The following is a 22,884-nucleotide window of genomic DNA, read 5'->3' as shown; positions in this document are numbered from 1 at the left end:
ATGCAAAAATATTTTATGTAAATAAAAATGATCCTACGTTCTGTCATACCGAGTGCAAAACACATATACCTATAAAACGTGATGTAAAGTTAGGTTAGGTTAGGTGTCTCCGGGTGTCTTTAAATTTGAAAGCGATTATAAATCATTACATAATATTATATTGTGGTCTATCCAAAAATGGTCAAGGTTTAGTCCGGACTGAGTTTGCTCGCATATTATAATATTTTGTTCTCTGTAACTTACTGTACATACTTCGCTGTTCTTCATAATATTTAGAGACGTGAAATTTTCGAAAAATGTATCGAGAAAATTTAAATTTAAAATCAAAAACATTTCGATTCGTCCATATTAATAATACTGTTTTGAATTAATCGACGTAATATTCGATGCAAATATCTGCACATATTATAATTATTGTAGTGCTTAATAGTGAAATCGTTGAAGGAGCAAAAGCGGTTTTTCGACAAAATCGTGTAAGTAGATGCATTCGATGAATACATTTCGATTTCTTGTCCAGTTCAGCATCTCTTGAGCTATCACTCATATATTTTATATTCCTCCTTAGATAAGTACGTAGGTACCTATCTAAGTGTTCTTTTATACCCGTTGACCATTAGTTCACTAGACTCCATTATTTGCATTTGAAACTGCATATAATATCTTGATTCTTGAATAAGACATTTTTAACGATGTGTTATTGGACACTGGACAGTGCGTTTATTTTTTGAAACTTACCGAATTATCAATTAGCACACCACTGCAATATAATTATTATCTTTACCCAGTGTAATTTCATTTTAGGCCTGATTTAGTAAAAAAATAAATTGTATCTAAAATACCAACAAACAATATTATGTCAACAAGTGTTCAAAATCTTCTTGGCTTGTCTAAAGTACTTACATACCTCTAAGTTGTTTAACTGTTACATCTTTATAAGATTGTATACTTTGAATTAATGTAAAAGAGCGTTGGGTGCTTTTAAAATGTTATCTAGTCAGATAAACAAAATAAAAACTACATTTACCTACGACTATGTAATATTTAACAATGCCTTCAATTATTTTCAATGTTACGAATAATAATAATGAAACATATGTCTACTATTGTTAGAAGGAAATTTAAGTCAAGGCAATTACACAGGTACACATATCGAGGCTGCCGTTATCTGGCAAAATTGTATGATTGACGACTGTAACACTGTACTTATAAACGAGTAAGGTAATAATAATATTACATGTAATTAACATAATGATTTTTTTCTAGGTAGGTACCTACTGCTCCATTGTTGCTTGACTTCACTCATTTTATCATTGACAATTTTCTTGTAAACAATTGATGGGTAACTTTAATAGAAAAAAGTGTGCATAGATAATCAATTCGTGTTATAATAATATTATTTTATTAAAATGTACAGCATCTGGAACAATTAATATTCTAATGACTATTAAACACCATTGATTATAATTTATATTCTATTAAATAAATAATATAATAAATGCTAATATCTGTGGGTCAAATCTTTATTCTTGTTATTTTTATAATATAAACATATTAATCAGAATCCAATACAAATGTTTGGTTTTACTCTCTTAGTATATTGTGTACCTATACTTATTTTTTCCACATTAAATAGGCCAGTTTGCTTCAGTGCTCACTTACCGTTTCTCGAATCTAGATAGTTAAGTAGGTAGGTGTTTCTTCTCGAATTGGTTTTGGGCGTTTTCAAAAGCAATGCTACAAAATTGTATGGGTGTATTTTATTTATCTCACACGTGGTCGATGGCGTATTTTGGAGAATTTTTTTTTTTAATTCTTAGAGGAAGAAAGAGATGCAAATATAATTAAATCCCGCACTTTGTAGTTGAACCAATTCTTAAAATTCTCGAAAATATTCAAGACGGATAATATCTCATATTGATTTTGAAAAATCATAAATTATGAATTGGGATGAGATTCGGGTAAAAATAGTTAACTACATATCTGATTTATATACGAGTTCAAGAAATATTATGGATTTTTTTATAATATACGTAATGTACCTGTTCTTTCTTCCTGTAACTTTCATGAGTAGGTACTAGTTTACTACGTACTTAAACTATATTTAAGGGCCTAGGAAGTCATTGTTATGTACCCTGACGGGTGAAAACCTTAGAAAAAAACAGTGAAGTAGGAGACTGCAGTACTGTATAGTAGGAGTGTACCTCTTCAATGGTCACTGTAATGCATTTTTTAAACTTGAATTCAATGATAAATCATTGTATACGATGAAAACCGTATTTGAGTGATGGCAGTCGAATGTTTCGGTAATCAATGTCACAACACAATTATTTTAATAATAATATTTTTAACAAATATTTTTTTTTGTGATTCCCGATTATTAGTTTTCAATTTTTATCTCCTCAAAGCACCAACTAGATACAACTTTTAACCAGAAACCTCATACTCAAAGTTTAAGATTGGAGCATTTTTCTATTGGAGAAAGTGCCTTTAGACACAAAAATAAATAAAAAACTCACATCGTTGTAAAATCAGTACACAATAATAAACATAAAAAATATTATAATTTATATTAAATAAATTACTATTAAAATAGAAGTTATTTTTTAAACAATTATTGGAAGATCCTAATATATCAATATTACTGTTTGTTTTTATTAATTCAATGATTTCTCCTTCAACAAACAGACAAGTTAATTAGTTAAAGGATCTGTTGTCGAATTATTGAAGATCTAATTTAGACTTTTAAAATTTTTAAGACACTCATTTACATTTAACTTGTTTACACTTCAGTATAAGAACGTTTTCGAATGATATTAATATATGCAATATAATGCAATGTATGTGTCGAGTTAACCAGACTTCGTCATTAGTTCGAAAATAATTCGGAATGTCTAGATTATAACTTACAGATTATAACTCATAAAAGATTTAAATATTTTAAATATTCATTTTTCCATATGGCCTCCAATATTGAAATTTGAAATATGTTTATCCAAACTCCTCCGAATGGCCCATACCGATACTGTTTTAAGTTGTGTCCATAGGTACAGTGTTCAACGCCACATTACACTTAAAACATTAATTTTAATATCTAAAGTAAAAAAAATGTATCATTCGAATAATTATAAACGGTTGACAAATTTCCAATCTAGACAAGAAATGCCTAGAAAAGCGGCAACACAATAACATCACAATTCATAATATTAATTTCAACAAAATATGTATAATTAAATACAACGTAACTTATTTAATTTAAGTTATAATATCATATTATGATATTATTATAATAATTAATAACTATTCCATAATTGGTATCAAGTCGAATAATATAATAATAATAATATAGTAATTATTGTATTGATTGAATCAAAGTGAAAAAAAGGAGAGGGGCAGAAATATTTGCAATCACCGCATTTCAGGTACCTATTCTAATAATATAACTCTGTTATTGTTATTATTATTATTATAAACAATGCTTTAGCGGTCTGCAAAAGCATTAATAATCGCGCAATGGCGTCATATTATCTGTCACGTTCTATTTCATCCGAACACTTGGCAGGTTTACTGGATAATTTTCTCGGCATTCCATCACACGTGCTTATGATATAATAATAAATAATAATAATATTATCGTCCTTGTAATCACTCGCGCGGTGCCTAATTACTCAGTTTATATACGAAAAAGTACCGTTTTTATTTCTTATTTTTATTCAATACTTACGACCAGCGCTCGTTTTGTAATCATTATAATTATAATATCGTTGCACACGTGTTCGACATTATATTATATACTATACTATACAGGTAGGGTACCCATGGTAGGTAGGTACGCTTAAATAAACCGTGTTCTTGTACTTTCTCCTCATCGTTGCAACTGTTTACAGCGGCTTGTTTACGGTTTGATTTGTCATTATCCGAAATTCCGTACTACGCGTGTACAATTATATTCATATGACATAAATGCGAAAAAGGATTTGCAATTGGCGAAAGTCGATCTACAATTATTCGGTGACATTTTTTAGTTTATTTCAAACTTTGTTTAAAAAACAACACCGTTGGACAAATTATGAATGTATAATAGATGGCACAGAATAAGGCGCGTTTGAATAGTGTTCAACTGCAGTGCAGCATTGTATCACGGAAACATTGTAATACGTATACAATTTCCTATAACACAGCCACATCCCATACAATATTCATCACTGACTTCTGAGTACTGACCCAACAGTAATCCGTACAATAAACACCCATATTATAGCAATGTGATACCTACCAATATAATTTTCTTATGAAAAAAAATTAGTATTACTTAATAATATTCTAACTAAATATGTTTAGACCAATATAAATCAACGTAAAATGTGATTTGTAAAAAAACTCTCACTTGATAGATTTAAGGTAATAAGCTTATTTTAACTAACTTTTATTTTATATAATACTGTGCCTATGTATGTATTTCATAAAATAACATTGTGATAAAAGTTTTAGATCGAAAAATAAAATAATGTGCATATATTTTACATACATACATCATATAAGTATCACTGTATCAGTGTATGAGTGAATCACATTATAAAATGACTATTTATTTTTTTAACATAAAATATTGAATTCTCAAAAGGGGCAAAGTAGGTAACCACTTTGACACTCTACTGTATAGCATATTTTATCAAGTGTACCTTTATCATTCAGGAAGTAATGTATGTGTTAAATTTAAACTCAATAATAAATCATTGCATACGAAAAACGGTTCTGAGTGAAGACAATCTGTCACAGTACATATTACTATGAGTATTTTAAGATTTAGTTATATTGTTATACTATAATATGGTAATTTATTTTACTTTTATAGTAATACTGTAAATTTAATTTTTTTTTTCCGAAAACGTTGAGTTTATTATATTATTTATGTTAACTTATTGCCTTTAATAGTATTATTTATCTAATAATACTATAGTAATAATATATATATTTTTATCATGTATTATTCTTCTTAATTTTTGAGTTAATATTGACTTACCGTGTAAAATATTGTAAAAAGGTTCGTGGTATAAATAGACAATAGCATAAAAATGTTCTAGAAAGTTTCAAAACCGAAGAAAAATATTTTTGATTTACAACAAACAACTAAAATTTGTATTCTTCGTTTAATTATCAAACTTCGTTGAACTTGAAATGCTAGTAAAAAAAAAAAACGATAATGTGTAAAAACATAATCATTTTTACTGCTCTAAAATTTGATGAGAAAAACACACACATTATTATAAAACATCAATAAGTCCATAGCTCAGAATTTAAAAAAAACGTATTGCAAAATTTGAAAACATCTCCAAATCACATTATGCATTGTTAATTATACGGATCAATGTGCAGTCTATCTATGTGGAAAAAAAATTCAATAGAAAATTCTATTGGATGAGCATTAATAGATTTACGATTTCTATTTGTTAATAAATAAGGAGCCGTGGGGAACTCTTACAACAAAAGTGTTGTATTGTTAATTGTGACAAAAAAAAATAACAATTACATTCAATAATGTGTTGCGTAATACCATATAGTCTATGATAAATTGTATTGTTACATACTTCATATAATGCCTATTTATGAACAAATTAATGTAATGCTTAATAAGTTCTGGTTAGTAAAAACGGGATCAATCATATTCGGTTCATAAACAAAAAAAAATGTTAAAAGCTTGAAATATAAATTTTTCATAGTTTGTATCAACTCGTACGGTCTGAATTAAAATCTGTTCCGGCATAACTACCTAATATTTTAATTTTTAATAATAAAATGATATAGGTGGAACTTATAAAATAACAGTCATTAGTTCATAATTTTTTTTCTATTTTGTTATACCATGAACAACACTATTATTATAGTATTGATGTTTATTTCGGAAAATAGTCAATGTAATAAATTCAACTTCCCCGTAGATAGATGTAATATTTTGCTCGCTGAAGACATCCGCCGCGGGAGCGTGCTTTGTAAAACGAGCATAATATTATAGTCATATTGTAATAATATTATTTAAGTAAAATCTGCATACTGCTCGTAATTTTGAAGATGAAAATAATACATCGTTAGAATGTTATGTTATAGCTTACACCTACGTCCTAATATGAAATAGAATATATACACTCACTCATTGCACAAACTTATTAATATTTATTTATTCAGGTACAATGGTCATTATTTGGAATATACGAATTCGCCAATTATATAATATCATTACATATCGAATAACGTCTGATATCTTATTTTACAGGTGATAAAATGACAAACGCAAGTGTGATCGAATGGTACAGCGGTCGGTCGGTGTTCATCACCGGAGGTACTGGCTACATGGGCAAGGTTCTCATCGAGAAGCTGCTTAGGGACTGCGGTGACATCAAAACTATTTACGTACTGTGCAGACCAAAGAGAGGTTTCAGCCCGGCGGCCAGGATAGAGCAAATAAGGAAATTAGCAGTTGAGTGATAATCGTAAATCTTAACGCATAAAATAAAATATTACTTTATATAGGCCATCGGAAAAAAATTTAAAATCAATATGTTCGATAGAAATACTAATAAAACCTTAATATTGTTGGTACCTATTTAAATGTAGTGTATTTGTTTACAACTATTAAACTTGACTTAATAGACGTTTTCATCAATCTGTCAGTATAATAATATATTTTAATAACAATATTTCCATTTTATTTCAACCATTTCCGATTTTCCATATCAATCAATATAAATATGAGAAATTGACGACGATGAATTTTCTATGTTGCTAAATTTTAAATTATCTAAGTGGCATTTATTTTACATAGTATAAATTGTCGTTGAGTGTTAATTTGGTTGGTTTCGGCATCTGGTGTCTTTAATATGTATATTTGTAAGCTTTTATTTTAATTAAATAACTAAATAACTTTATGCATTACACCTAAATGTTTGAAGATAATAGTTGATTATTTCGTTTTTATTTGAACATAAATAACATGAGAAAATTTAATACTTATAATACTATGGCAAAGTACCATAATTTTGAGGTAGCATCTGGTAGGTACTAGAAAATTACTAAAAAAACATTTCTTCATTGTTGCGGTGGTCAAGGCCTCGATCTGAATATATCTTTAATTCTGATATTTTTTCTTTGAATATCTATCTGAATAGCTTGAGGAGATGCGGGAGTCCATAATTTTTGTTCTTGCCCAATAAATGCAATTACATCTGTTGTATAACTATTATGAAGCTACTTATAAAATATTGGAAATTGGCACATAAAAATATGTTTAGAAGGGTGGTTCATATCCCTCGACCATTCACATATTATATTATAATATTATGAACGGCCTTCGGTGCATAATAATTATTATTTTGAATTTTGTAAAATGTTTACGTTCTCGGTGTGTATCAGGTACCTGTAACATCTAAAACGGTACCTATAATCGAAGAACACTAATTAATTATAATGTTTATCGTTTTCGTAAGGTCGTTTGGTCGTGTAGCGAGATACGTTTACACAAGACGATCGTCGTAACATATCATAATAGGTGTACGGTTTGTGTTATAACACTTACGTTATGTTCGACCGATTATAAAATCGTCAAAAGTAAAAGTGACTATAATAATATGTTTATAATATATATATATATAAGCTCGGATGAAATCGTTGTTTACAACAACATTCAATAATTATTGTTATTATACACAGGGACCAGCAAAATAAGGTCATAATACTCTCATAATTTATGGCCATAATAGTACGACCATCAAGTGTAATAGCTTAGATATAAGGGTGTTGAGGAGACCTTCGAAAAAATGTTTATTATTATTTATTACATGGGTCATTAAACCCATACAAACGTAAATAGACTCGAGTTCCACTTCACAGCACACATTTATACTTCATAAAATCATAACTAGGGAAAATGAGGACATAATATAGTCCTGTAAAAGCATACAATTTGCAAGCATTTCAAGTATTTGCACAATCCTTTAAATATTTTTTTCTACTAACTTAATGAATGGATACTGAATCTAAATTTAATTTGAACTGAAAACGACGTTAAATAAGTGTTGTGTGCACACCCTATACACACTTAAATACTCAGTCAATTGACATGCCACCCCTGAGGCAGCGCTCAAGTGGAGTTTTTCAATTAACAAAGTGCCATAAGAACTGATTAGTGTTTTTATAAACGTTCGTGAAAAATAATATATTCGTCAAAAAGCAAAAAACACATAAACATGCAGCATAATATCCACATATTTATATAGCCCGTAAGTAACCGACAAATTTTGTGATTTTTTCAAGGTGTTCGAGCGGGTACGGACAGAGTTCCCAGATAGGCTGAAGAAAATCAAAGCGATGGAAGGTGATCTGGGCCTACCCGGACTCGGACTGAGCAACGAAAACAAGTCGATACTTGTCGACGAAGTGTCAATCGTCTTTAACGGGGCGGCGTCGTTGCGTTTGGAAGCTGGTCTGAAAGATGCGATAAGACACAACACCACTGGAACGAAGAATGTGTTGGACTTGGCTGTCGAAATGAAACATTTGGAGGTAACTTAGACAGTTAGACTATATAAATTCAGAACACCTTAATGCATAATATTGTATTCGTAGTCATAACGAATTATTTTTGGGTGTGTATAACTCAAATTTAAAGTTCTATGCATAATACAATCATTACTTTAAAATTCTCCAAAAATAATGGAATAAGAGTGTAAGTTTAAGGTTATAAAAAATCAAAAAAATCAGAAATTAAACTTTTAAAACATATGTAAGTGAAAATGTTCAAAATTTAAATTTCAAATTAAACCAGAAAATAGGAATTTTTGTTTAGAAGCTTTATTTTTTTTTTACGGAATTTATAAAAACATATTTTAATATTTTAAAAACATATATAGTTTTTTTTCTGATATTTCTAATAGTCAGAAATGTTCTACTTACATCAATTGTCACACACTTTTAGTTAGTTTTAAGACTCTGACTCTCCGATATGTTTAAGATCTAAAACCTAATAATATTTTAAATATCAATATTGAGCTTATAGGATATACTATCTCAAAAATTATTCAGAGGCACATAGTTCGTCCGTTAAATTAATCTATTTTTTTTATTCGACTCGGTATTACTACTGTAAAAGTACAAAACGAACATTTTGCTTTGTTAGTGGAAAAAAACATAGCTTAAACAGCGAGAGTAAATTCAAGTGTCTGCAAAACAAAAAAAACCGACGAAGTATAGAACAGCGTAAAAATAGAATAGGCCATCCCTAATATTAATTTACTGCAGTATACGATTGTTTGACGCAATTGACGTTTGGCATCGGTGAAACGGCGAAATTTGGTTTCGACAAAGACGGGATTTTTCTGTTATTTTATACAACAATATTATTATAAACTTGGAATGTGGTTGGATGTTGTTGTTTTTAGTCGTTCGTTCATTTGTCCACTGCTTTCTGTCACTGCGAATATGACACTCTCGACGAGACTATTTATCCATCGCCAGCCAACCCGGAGGACGTCATGCGCGCTGTCGAATGGATGGACGATCATACACTTGAAATCATCACGCCTAGGTAATATATACGAGCCGTGTGACCGATTTTTCGATGTTTTCTCCAACCAAGTTGAGTTAAACTGTTAGTGAAAAATGTAATTTAAAGTTACTAGTAAGCTCACTTTTTTAAACTCAGTAGTTAAATTAAAAGTTTTATGGAAACCAACAACTAGCTTATCAACTTAAGTAAATTTTATTTTTTATATATTATTATATATAAAAGGACATTAGATAGTTTGATAACAAAAAAAAAAAATAATAAACATTATTGAACGAAAGCAATAATTCAGTGATAATAGCTAATAAGTAATAACTTACTTATATAATTTTACATCATCGTGACTGTAATATTTTATGTTTTGTTCTTTCGATAGTTGTACCTATACTCTATTATAGTGCCTACCTAATATCTGTTTATACAACTGTATTATTAAATGCCAGTATGGTATCCAAAATAAATTATACTCATTGGATTCTGGTTAGTAAGCAGCAATGCGAGAAATACATATTTATGAATCGCATATTAAATTTCTTATTAAGTATCATCAACAATAATCGTATTCATATTAGTAATAACTATTTAATTATTCATAAATCAAAGTAACTTACATTAGATTGAAAGTAACTCATTATTTACCAAGTTAATGCCAATACAAATACAATAAGTTAAAAGTTAGTTACTAATAATAAATGTAAGCAAATTAAGTTTAAACCGCAAGGGTTAAAATTAACTTTACCTTTATCATATCATATTACCTCTTTACATTATTGGTAATATAATAAATATTGTGTGGTACCTAAGTTTATAGTATAATACAAGTTCGTAGGTAAAGATTGTACACAATTCGTGAATAGAACAGCCACTTCGACTGTCGTGTATAGCCTACCATGGCCGGTGAACGTATATTGTATTTTTATTTATTTCGATACGTCTCGCCTCCTTATTTGTTAACCCCACATTGTAATGGAGATTGATGTTTGCTTTATATTGCCGTTTACGAAAATAAGTCAATTTATAGGACACATTCGAATTGATCACGTCATTGACGGAGATATATTATTATGATATAATATATCACCTACATTTATTATTTAATAGAGACCAGTATATTATTGTTATTGAGGTACCTAATATTATTTTAAAAAAAAGGTTTTATTTAAATAATAAGAATAAAATGTTTAAATGAACAATTAGTAACTGATTATAATGTCGAATGTGCCTTCGCATACGACAACAGACATATTACATACAAACATGTTTTTGTCTTCTGGGTTTTGATAAATTTGTAGATTGTAGGTATAAAGGTGCTGATTACTGGTATTTATTTCTTACATTTTGTTCCTAATAAAAAGATTTTAATGCATAGAAATACTGTTGAAAATTAAAAAGATTACTTTTTTATTATCTAGAATGTACACTTTGACGTAACTTTTTTTATTATTATGAGATGTGACTCAAAATGTAGATTATACACTAATATACATTATACGCTTATATTTATATATTTATAAAAAAATGCCACCTGCAGCCTGCAGGCATCCATTTTAAGTTATAAAATAAAATGTCAAAACTTTTTTGTATTCAATAACTCAATGTCAACAGTAGGTACTTGGACATTATGAAAAGTACATTCAATTAGTGTATTGAACAAAAATTTAGTCATTTAATTATTTTTGAGATTTTAGTTCAAATTAAATAATAATTATCGAAAATATTATTTATGATAACTAAATAAAAAATAGAGTATTGACTTACGTGGACATCATTGTTGTTGTTAATTTAATAATTAAGATAGATTATCTCTTTCATAAAACGATTTTGTAAGAAACTGGAAGTAAACAAAAATTGATCAACATAACCGAAGTCACTATAGTGTGCAATACATTTCACGTATTTTTGTAGCTTATTGAATGAGATTTTTTGTAACCTAGAACTTACTAAGAAATATAACAGATTACGTCTTCTTTAAATTCATACAGAAACTGTTGGTCTTCTCTAAAATGTATTTTATTATTAATTTTGAAACTAGCTGAGAATTCGATTTGTTAAATCGTAGGTTTTAAGTGTACCTACCTCGTGATTGAGTTAGTTACTGGATGTGTTAAACTTTGTTTCTGTAATAAAAAATAATAATTATAGTATCTATAAACGATACTGAACAGAATCGGTGTACATTTTCTACTCACAACTTCCAACGATATTTTTATAATAGGTTCATATTATACACATATGGGTGTAACTTACTAGGATTTAATAATTAGCTAGAGTCCAAGAAAATCAAAGTTGAAAATAAACCACGCAAGAAAAGAGCCCCTCGTCATTAAAAATAAAATAACAAGAAGACATTTTTTTTTATAACTCATCTGTACGTCCATATTTAGATGTAAATGTTTACTAAATTTCATCATCGATAATGTTGTTGGATAGTTTTTTTTCTGTATATTTTATTATAGTCAGTTTACCGAATCCGTTGTGTACTTGCAGTGTGTTAAGGTCGAGTTAAAATTTTTAATTTTCTTTATACATAAACTCGTACTGGTGCATCCGCAATACTACTGTATCTATTTTATTACTATGTACAATTTGTAAACATATATATTATTATTAATTATTTTACACAATATAGAATCCATGCCAGTATTTTTATCATGCGAGGATTTAGATTTTAGCCATAGTGAGCTAAATACGTCTATTGAGATGGGGGTCAAGCCACCTCTAGCACCTCCCCCTAGTTATGACGGGGCATATTAATTTATATTAGGTAATATAAGTAATTTATGATGCTTTTGGTAGTATCGTAGTTTAAATTTTTTTTAAACTAAACCACATACATTTCATGTTTTGATTTTAAAGTGTAAATTAATGATAAATATTGTTAATTATTATGATATATTATTGTTAATATGTACACCTAGAAGTACCTATAACTTGTAATTGAAAATCAACGTATTGACAGCATAAAGAGGTCTTGTATAAAAAAGTCCATGGTGTAAATAGCTTAAAGTTCATAAAAATATTTAAAAATTGTAGTATGAAAAATAATAATATTCATACGGACTGGTGGAAAGTAACAACGATAAATATTATTTTGAATAACAACAAAATAACTAAAATCAACTGAGAAAAATCTTTATTATTTTTAATATTCATATATCGTTAACATATTAAACTCTCATAAAAATTGAAATAATGTGCGATTGATATTTTAAAATTTTTGTTAGAACAGCTTTTTTGAAAACTTGTATACCATTTTTAAGACTAATGACTTACAAATAAAAATGGTGTGAATATTGAATATAATATATATAAAAATAAATAATTTAAAATTAAAAATTTTTAATGTCTTAAGTCTAAATCAATAACGGTGTAAATATTTTTAAATTATCATTTTTACAGAAAATTCTCATTAGAATATTTGCTGAACATTTCAAGTAATTTAAAAGTAAAAATTGATTTTGTTATAAACGGCAGGTATTTATTGCATTAATATTCCCGTTTTTCGCAGGTAGTTTATTGTTAGTTTTTTCCAAATTTATTTAAGCAATTATTATATTATTATTCTCCATAGTACTAACTAGATCCGATTTGCTCCCATAAACCACTCTTAAAGTTGAAAGTTGAAGCAAACGCTATGACAAGCACAAAATAACGAAATTCTTCTCTCTGAATAGAAAATTAAATGCACCATAAAAGTGTTTATTGAATTTAAATACTAATGATTGCATAGTACAAAAAACGTTATTCGTATATAAATTCGAATAGTTAATTTTGTGTTTTTATTTACATTGCGTCATAAAATCTTAAAACTTAAATGTTGTCACATAAACTGTCCGGAAGTGATAGTTTTTTTTGTTCAGAAACTTTATATGACAGTTTATTATATTCATCAGCTCTGTATGTACAATTGGCTATTATTATTTATTTTTGTTTCGCCTCAGGGCGAACCGGTTAGGCTTAGACCAATGTTAGAGAAAATTAACGACTTGCAGATAAATCAAATTGTTCCAACAACGTAATTAAACCTATGAGCAAACGGAACCGCAAATTATCGTTATAATATATTTAAAGGTAATCGACTAATAAAAATAAATCAATTTCAGATTACTCGGGCCCCATCCGAATTGCTACACGTACTCTAAAAGGTTGGCGGAATCGTTAGTCAGCGAATATGCCAATCGGATTCCAATATCTGTGGCCCGTCCATCGATTGGTAAGTTCATATGGATTTAGTATTATTAAAAAATAACCTAACCTTACGTTACACACACGCTACACGCACATACACTGGATGTCTGGAATAATTAGCCATGATTCATGAACAACTGGTACAGAGGCATATACTGTCACATTTTCAATTACCTATTAATTACCCCTTAATAATAAATGTTTAGCCATTGGCCATTACCCACCCACCATATAAGCATTAGAAACTCAGAAGCGATCTCTTCTCAATTACCCACTTACCCGGCTACGTCACCATTGCCTGAATTAATGACAGCCTTATAACGTATTGGTTCAGATAATATCATTTTTTGAACGCTTACAGTGACGCCTTCCTTCAAGGAGCCCGTTCCCGGATGGGTAGACAGCTTAAACGGACCAGTAGGAGTCATCGTGGCTGCCGGCAAAGGCGTGATCCGATCCATGTTATGCAGTGCAGATTTTGAAGCGGAAGTTGTGCCAGTAGACATTGCGATTAATGCTCTTGTTTTGATCGCTTGGAAGAGAACAACAATTGAGTAATTATTATTTATTATTATTATTTTTATTATTCTTATAATTATTAATTATAAGTCAAACGGCTAACAATGTGAGAATTCTGATCAGTCGAAGAGCTCACTATAGGCACTAAACAAGCGATAATATCCACATAAGTTTAGGTCCACCTGACTGAACGACCGTTTCAAGTAATGCACAAAGAAGCGATAAAAAATTGGAAATATATCACTGGAGTGCCATAAGGTAGTGTCTTAGCCTATATTTTATATAATGTATATAACTAATATTCCAACCAACAAAGACTCAATTACAGCTTTATGTTTGCCGACGACACGTTGATTTTAACAACAAGTGCCTAATTAAACAGATGCCGTGACTGAAAACTGACAGACCTCTATCGACTAGATCTCTAATATGAACGAGGTTTTGGAAAATCGATATTAATATTAATAAGTTGGTACTCATGAATTATACTTTTCATAAAACTGAAAATTCTCAAGTTGTCAGTAATCACACGATAATCCCACAAGAAGAATCAGCCAAATAAATGGGTACCTCTATGTCATATGCACCTTGATTCAAGCCTGGTTTGGAAAAACACCATGTTCGCTAAAAAATGCGAATCAAATGAGCAAGTAATACTGGCTTGTTGCATGGCATTCCGCACTTTACCTGGCCAATCAACGGCTTCTATATGTTCCTAACTATAATCAAACTAATTTGGACTTATGGCGTAAAATTGTGCGGTTGTATTAGCAAATCCAAAATCGAAGTCATCACCGTTGTCATAATATTTATCTTGGTACCGTAGTCGGAGCATACAAGTTTGACATAAATTAACTCATCCATCGAGATTTCAAGGTATCAACGCAGCAGCTAAACAACTTCTTGACAACTCACAAGACATCAGGCGCATCAAACGCTCGAAGGCATACAACTTAGTTTAAGTGACTTATATTAAGGAAAGGGGCCACCTCAATGGACGTATGAACACAGACATGTGCATGTATACTGTATTTATGTATGGGTAGTTGTATATAATATAATATACATTATGTCATGATGTATTGATTATCATGTAGGTTTACCGTATAACACCCATTATAAGTATAAATTGTACATAATCAAACATGTTTTATAATAATAATTATTCGTACGTTTTGCATTTTAGATAAAAATAATAAAAATCAATGAACGTCAAATTATGTAGAGTGTACATACAATAGCTAGGATTAGAATAAAATTAGACTTAATTTAAAAATGTGATGAAATATTAAAAAAATTGAAATTTTAGTGCCAGGATTAAGATTTGAGTTAAAAATGCTTATTCGCATTCAGGGTGCACTTGAATTTAGGAACTTATATGAGCTTTTACACATATGCCTACGACCTACCTTCGTTGAGTAAAAAAAACATACGCTAACTTGGGTGATAAATATTTTAATAAGTTTTTTTTCGATTGCGTTAAGAGAAGTATATATTTTTTTGTTTTTATTGTCAGAACGATTTGATATTTGATGTTGATTATTTAAGTGATAATGTAAGATAATCCAAAAATACGATAAAATACTTATTATAAAATTTAAAAAAATAACATAGAAGACATATATTACTATAATGTACTTGTCTAATCTAGTCTATTCCAATATAATTGTACCTCGATCCTTTATTATTTTATTGTTGTTTGAACCAAACAGGTTTTGGATTTAAATATGTAACCAAGGATTTATCTTTAGAGAGTTGCATTTGTATATATTATGATCATTGATAACTAAGTAGATTTTATTTTTGACTTATACCAATCGAACATTTTGATCCCTATAGTACCCGTGTAGAATAATTTACCGAACAAATAAATAATTCAATAAATCACTAATAATAATTATTCAAACACTGAATCTTTATAGTAATACAACCGACGATACTGTGCCTTGCTACAATATATCCAAGGGAGACATCATTCGCCTGACTTGGGGCGAAGTGCTGGCCAAAGGAAAACGATACGCATACGAGTATCCATTCGACGCCGGTCTGTGGTACCCCAATGGATCGATAAGGACCAACAAATTGGTGCACTATTTCATTGTGTTCATGCTGCAGGTAGTGCCGGCCTACTTGATTGATGGAATCATGATATTGGCTAGGCAAAAGACATTGTAAGTCCTCAAGATCCGATACCCACTGGTCCTCAAGGAGTTCAATTTAGGCAAATTTTTAAGATCGTTCACGTGTGTCGCGTAAATTCATGTGTAGTAAATGATGAATAGTGTGTGTAGAACTGTGTGTAAAATAAAACGCACAATGTCTATTTTCTAGTTTGATCTAACAATTATATTAATACATCTACTCAGCAGGGATCCAATTCCTTTAATCGGGAGCTAAGTCATAATTTTTAGAAAACTTTCGACGTTATAATACGTTTTTTTTGTAATTTTGTTTTTAACAATAAATAACCGTTTAGAAGTACGACGTAGAGTGGGGGGCCATAGCCCATAGTCCCCCCGCTAGAGTCACGCCTGTCTTAATACAATATTGCTTTATCGCCGAACAAACATACGCATATTATGGGTGTTAGTCAAAAGTACCAGGGATTGACTGAACACTTTTTATTAGGGTTGATCTAATGTTATTGTTGAGCAAATAACTTACTGCTTATAATACCATGAAAAAATGTAACAACTTTTTAATTTATTTAAAGTATGTCAATAGATGAAATTTCTTTTTAAATCACACGTAATTTAATAGTACCTGGTTCTAAATCGACAAAAAAAATATGAATTCTGGGTTGGTTTGAATTCCAATTCCTACCCATTTATCACCACTTCTTAGTTACAACTGCAATATACTTGTGCTTAATCAGTATACATCGCATTGACATCGTATTGTGTATTGCATTTATTATAGCATGGTCCGAGTTCAGAAGAGAATAGCTGTCGGTATGGAAGTGTTACAATATTTTACAATGCGCAGTTGGAACTTCAAAATCGAAAACACTAAAGCACTGATAAACAATTTGAACGAAGAGGACCTACGCAAATTTTACATCCAGAACACCGAAGTTGACATTGAAAAGTACATGATCCAAGTTTTGCTGGGTGCTCGTCAATATTGCATGAAAGAGCCTCTTGCAAATCTGGACCGGGCTAGATTTCATCTAAAACTGTGAGTTATAGTACACACCAATGTTTAAATGCCTGGTAATTATTTTTGCAAAGAATAATAATTATTTCAAAAAGCCATTAACGTTTAAGAAAATATTTTTAGCTATTTTTATCGTTACCTATTGTTTTTTAAACTTTTTTTAATGACAAAATACATCATCAATTTCTTTCTTTGAATAGGAATTTTTTTCATGAGTATTTCAAGTTTAAATTAGTGAAGTTGGGTGGGTGGCATAATATTGGCCAAGTACTCCGCTCACCCAGACTTAAAATACTTTTTGTTTCTCTCAAAATTTGATTTTATTACATCGATTTACTTCGAAAAATATTCTGCTTCGGAATATGGAATTCAAAATGTATAGTATCATTCAAAAATGTAAAAATATCGTACCGATAAAATATGGCAAAAAATAATAATTTTTTCAATAATGTTGCTTTTTATAACAACTTAAAATTATGCAGAAATAAATATTTAGTTTGTGTGATAATGAGGTTTTTTAAATTAAATATATTGCAGTTAATACACTTAGCAATAGGGCTATAAGCGTACATTGCAACGTGGAGACATGCTGCAGTTTAATGGTAGATTACTACGATAGTACGATGCATATTATCATGTATTTAACGGACGGTTTGTCGTGTTATAAAAAATGTATAATATACCACCCAATGCTGTAAAAACAAGATAATCATTAAAAATGTGAAATGAAATGCTCTTACGAAAATCAAATGGTTGCATTTTCGTCTACTTTAAATCGCATTTATAACATTTAGGTACATTTTATTAATTATTTAAATTCTCTACGAATCTTAACGATGTTAAAAAGTAAAAATCATGTACACGTTGCAATCTGATCATAATTATTTCCCTAAACATAATGCAACTTCCATTGCGGTTGAAAATACAATTATAAATTTACCATCAGCGTGACTATTTTACGCAATAAAAACATTCATTTTTCCTTGTTCGTTGTGGTTGAATCTGTCATAAGTTATACGGCTGGTTATTATCAAATCGTGTCGATCGTTATACTTAGATTATATTCTATAGTGATTTTAAAAACATTATTCATTTATGCTCTGTTTGATTAGACTATCTTTACGCACACGACGTGTTTCATTAGTAATTATTTCCTGCCAATTTTTTCTGAGAAACAGATTCATTAACTTTTGAGTTTTAGTTTTCGATTATTCTTGACTCTTGATATAGGTACCTTCCTATGTGTGAAGAAACTATAGTATTATTATGTTCAAACAGTTTATAGTATTTTCTACTCATCCTCATCACATATTTAAATATTATGTATAATAATTTATATTTAGGATATGTACAGGTACTAATTAAATTGGGTGACAATAATATTTTTTTATTTCTGCTGTATATCTACATTGAAAATGGCAGATATTAATGTAGGAAATGTATACATTCATATCTCGTTTAAATTAGAAAAGTTCTAAAAAAAACAGGTAATATAAAAGCAATATTTCTCACATACTCGCTACAGTACTTCCGGTGAGTTAACTATATTATAACAATAATGTGATTGCTGTTATTACTGAACGTCTGAACAATTTAATATAATTAAACAATGAACAATTAATCTGAAGATATAAAATATAATACAATGAGTGCAATTTTTCGAGCGCAGGGTGTTTAAACGTTTGGTGTTAAAATGTTTTCACTCTCAATAGATAATTTACCGATATATCCCTTGAATAGGCCTTATAAAATATTTGATTCCGGCACAGGAATTGGCTAGATCTGCTGAAAACATAAGAAAGTATTCGTGAGAATGATACTCAGATTATTCTTAAACATTACACATTTCGCACAGTTTAAGTAAACTAACCTAACCTTTTTGTTTGTATAATATTATGCATAGGCACATAATTAAGTACATACACAAATCATTTTGTTTTTGGTACTTGCCAACAATAGGCCATTTAAAAATTGATTTTTTTTAAAAAGCAAACAATTAAAAAAATTTGTCATCCCTCCCTCATTACTGCTGCCGACCTCAACTAGATAATATCTTTCGAAGAACAACTTTTATTGACTTTTATTGTGCTTACTCACTGGGCGAAAAAAAAACTAAGATCCTATATAATGTCTCATTTCTGGTAAAACAAGCATTCGAGGGGATGCGATGACCTATGCTACCTACACTATACAGCAACTATAATAATAATAACAACAATAATAATAATAATAATAAATTATTTGCAGGCTGTATTGGTTGAATTTGGCAACTCAACTGTTTTTCGGGGTTCTACTCTTGTGGCTGTTCGTGCGTGTGTTTGATTCTTTCAAGTTTTTGCTGGACTCTACCACAAATTCGTTCACGAAAGTACCGATCATTGGATCGTTAATACCAGAGTGATGTGCTCCGAAAAACCCTAATATTCATATCACTCAACCTTATTATGATTGTTATTTTGTATATGTAAATGCATAATATTACACTTACGGTTATATATTAATTATTATGTAAAGATTGTTATTGCATACAACATATTATTTTATTACTGTGGAAGGGATGATCATAATATTATATTTATAGATATTATTATATATTATATATATGTTTAGTGTGGCTGCAGATATGATTCTTCATAGTTATTATTTTTTGTGTTTGTTAATTATTATTATTATTATTATTTTTTATACGGTTTTTTTTTTTTAGTGTATGTAGTAAAATATATAAATGTACACCTAATTGAAAATTGAAATAACACAAGATGCAATCGCACCGTTTTAATGTATGTTTAATTATATTTACAACGATTTAAAAGGGTTTTGAATAATTAATTTACTTTAGATATTATTCAAATATAACATTAATATTCTCAAAACATCGGATTCGTTTTTGTTTATATTATTTTTGTGTACCCTTATATCCACGGCCAGCAATAGTATTAAAACTATATATTCTATGTTACTTATGCGTACTATTGATGTTGTTATTCATATTATCATATTTTTAAATTTTTGCTACGGTGTACCTAGCTGATGTGTCGTGACTTTGTTACTGTAAATTTTAAAACATGATTATTAAAGTTTTTAATAACTTGAGCTAAATTAAGCTGTACCTCCCTACAGTATAATAACGCAGTTGATACGCATATTAATATAGTCAATGCGAGAAAGTCCGACCTATTAAAACAACGGTTTTTTTTAAATATTTTAATTCTGACGTTTCTATTAACTGTTAAATGTTGTTATGTACCGGAAGATATACCTATAATAATATTTTATCTTCGAATGTCTATATATTGAATCTTAATATTAAATCTACAGTGAGACACCAAATAATAATTTATATTAATTAAACTTCAAAGGTAATCGCACATACCATACGAAAAAATCCAACATAATATTTAATGTTAGGTGTACCTAGAAGAATATAAGGTTTTGATTGTTTGTATTTTAGATTCATATTGTTCCATAGCCGACCTACTCTCAAACAAATGACAATTCCATCACCGCGGTTCGTTAAATAACATCGAAACTCATCGTTACGCATGATTTTGCGCTGTCACAAAGTATGTGTTTTACTATCAAAGGTGATTCGGGTTTTTTTCACATCGTTTATATAATATATTATTATAGTATGTTTTATTATGTGCAACATCTTAGAAACTCATCTCATTGGTGGTATTTGATTTGAGAACTATAAAAGGTTTTTCTAATTGGATTTTGAATGATTGTAGAAAGCTATATAATATATTGTGCTAATGTATAAAGAACATTTTTTTTAATATCGTTAGTTTGATGGAATTCTGTTCATCGTAAATAATATTATTATGACTTTACGCGATGACGTAAAATGGCAATATGCCCCTGACCCAGAGTTGTCATTTCAGAATTTTTCATGAAATGTGAAAACATTTTAAAATAGCCGACCATAACCAGAGTAGTTCTTGAAATAGGTACTTTAAAGTTTTGAACATATTATTATTCAATGTAACCTATTTTAATAATTGATCGTTTTTTTATCCAACACTCTAATGCAGGTTAAACCAAGAAGGTTAAAACAAATAGATACATAAAATATTAAAATGCTAAAAATGTATTGATATAAGCATTTAAATTTAAATTTTTACGACGATGAATTGATTCACCCGATTTCTCATAAAACGATTTTCTTATTTCGTTGTGATTCAAAAAATAACTACCGCAGATATTTTTATCAAATATTTATATTATCATTCTCTATACCTGATAACATTTCAAAAATATTTTGACCAGGTTCGAGCTGTTTATAGACATTTTAAATTTTTATTTTTTAAAAATGTTTCTAGAATGTAGATAAAAGAATGTCCGTAGGTGAAAAAGCTTGAAAGTTTAATAAGTTCCTCAGAAGTTGTTATATGAGCAGTTAAACATATTAAAGATACAGAAGGTTTCTATATGGGAATATGGGATGCAAAGGCACACCTTTGCATACCTTTGCATCCCTCAAATTAAGTGCTCTGATTTCTGCAGATAAATTTTTTTTTTATAATTTCGATAGATATCTGAGATTTATATAGTATGTATTTAGTGATGTGATTTAGTTTGGGATGTGTCGATGTGTGGTAATGTGGTATAGTGTGTGAAGTCGTGGCGAAATAATTTGAAGCAGAAACAAAATAGAACTTTCTGACTATCGATCTATTCACCTTTCCGGTAAAAATGGATAACTGAAAAGTAATAGGTACATATAATATAATCAGACTTGATGAGTGTTTTGAATAAATACTCCAATAGTTATAAGAAAAAGTATTTCAAATACAAATAAAAATGGGTAAAAATAAAATATACTTACATATGATTATACTGTGAATTTAAAATGTGTGTTACATTATTATTTTTAATATTTTCCTAAAAAAAAATGATCATAATGGCAAGCAGATATTTTCTATAGGAATTAAATACTTTTAAATAATATTATAAATGGTACTATAAATTATTTTCGAAAAAAAGTATTCAGTAATTATTCAGAGTTCTTATAATGTATTAGGAACACCGTATTAGCAGTAATTTATTCATGATACTAACCATGTCTGAGTATAATAAATAATATTATATGAACATGTCATTTTTTAGAGGTAGCAGCCAAATAAACAATATCCTGTCTTACCAGTAGGAACTGTTTTTTTTCGAAGTTGATTATTATGTATATCGACAAGACGGTAAGGTTAGGTCAGGTCTGATGTTCTGTGGTCTGATTTCGTGATATTTTTCTGCCACTGCAGGTTCATTAATAGGTACTTTATTTGGCACAACAACGACGGTGTGCAGTTAATTTATCATTTACCTCAAATATTAGCGAATAGAGAGAAAATGGACTAAGCCTTTGACATTGGGATAATTAAACGCTCAAAAAAAAAAAAATTAATTAATAAAAATAACAGTAAGAAAAATTCAAAAATTTAAGCTCAATATTCAAAAAAATGACTACCTAT

The 22,884-nt window shown here is 29.2% G+C and overlaps 1 protein-coding gene across 1 annotated transcript in view; it reads left to right on the top strand.

Moving 5' to 3' along the window:
* LOC111038850 (putative fatty acyl-CoA reductase CG5065) overlaps positions 1–20,291 on the top strand; it is a 36,644-nt gene extending 16,353 nt beyond the window's left edge. Inside the window, exons 2-9 of the mRNA XM_022322109.1 lie at positions 6,269–6,471; positions 8,305–8,553; positions 9,429–9,574; positions 13,657–13,766; positions 14,103–14,295; positions 16,183–16,431; positions 17,180–17,437; positions 19,664–20,291. Coding sequence (XP_022177801.1) covers positions 6,277–6,471; positions 8,305–8,553; positions 9,429–9,574; positions 13,657–13,766; positions 14,103–14,295; positions 16,183–16,431; positions 17,180–17,437; positions 19,664–19,817 — 1,554 coding nt within the window. The 5' untranslated portion in view covers positions 6,269–6,276 and the 3' untranslated portion in view covers positions 19,818–20,291. The remainder of the gene's footprint in view (positions 1–6,268; positions 6,472–8,304; positions 8,554–9,428; positions 9,575–13,656; positions 13,767–14,102; positions 14,296–16,182; positions 16,432–17,179; positions 17,438–19,663) is intronic.
* Positions 20,292–22,884: the final 2,593 nt, after the last annotated feature.

This window comes from Myzus persicae, unplaced genomic scaffold, assembly GCF_001856785.1.
Source record: "Myzus persicae strain clone G006 unplaced genomic scaffold, MPER_G0061.0, whole genome shotgun sequence".
In the NCBI taxonomy this organism is placed as follows: domain Eukaryota; kingdom Metazoa; phylum Arthropoda; class Insecta; order Hemiptera; family Aphididae; genus Myzus; species Myzus persicae.
The sequence above is the reverse complement of the archived record's forward strand: the minus strand, read 5'-3'. Positions and strand labels throughout refer to the sequence as shown.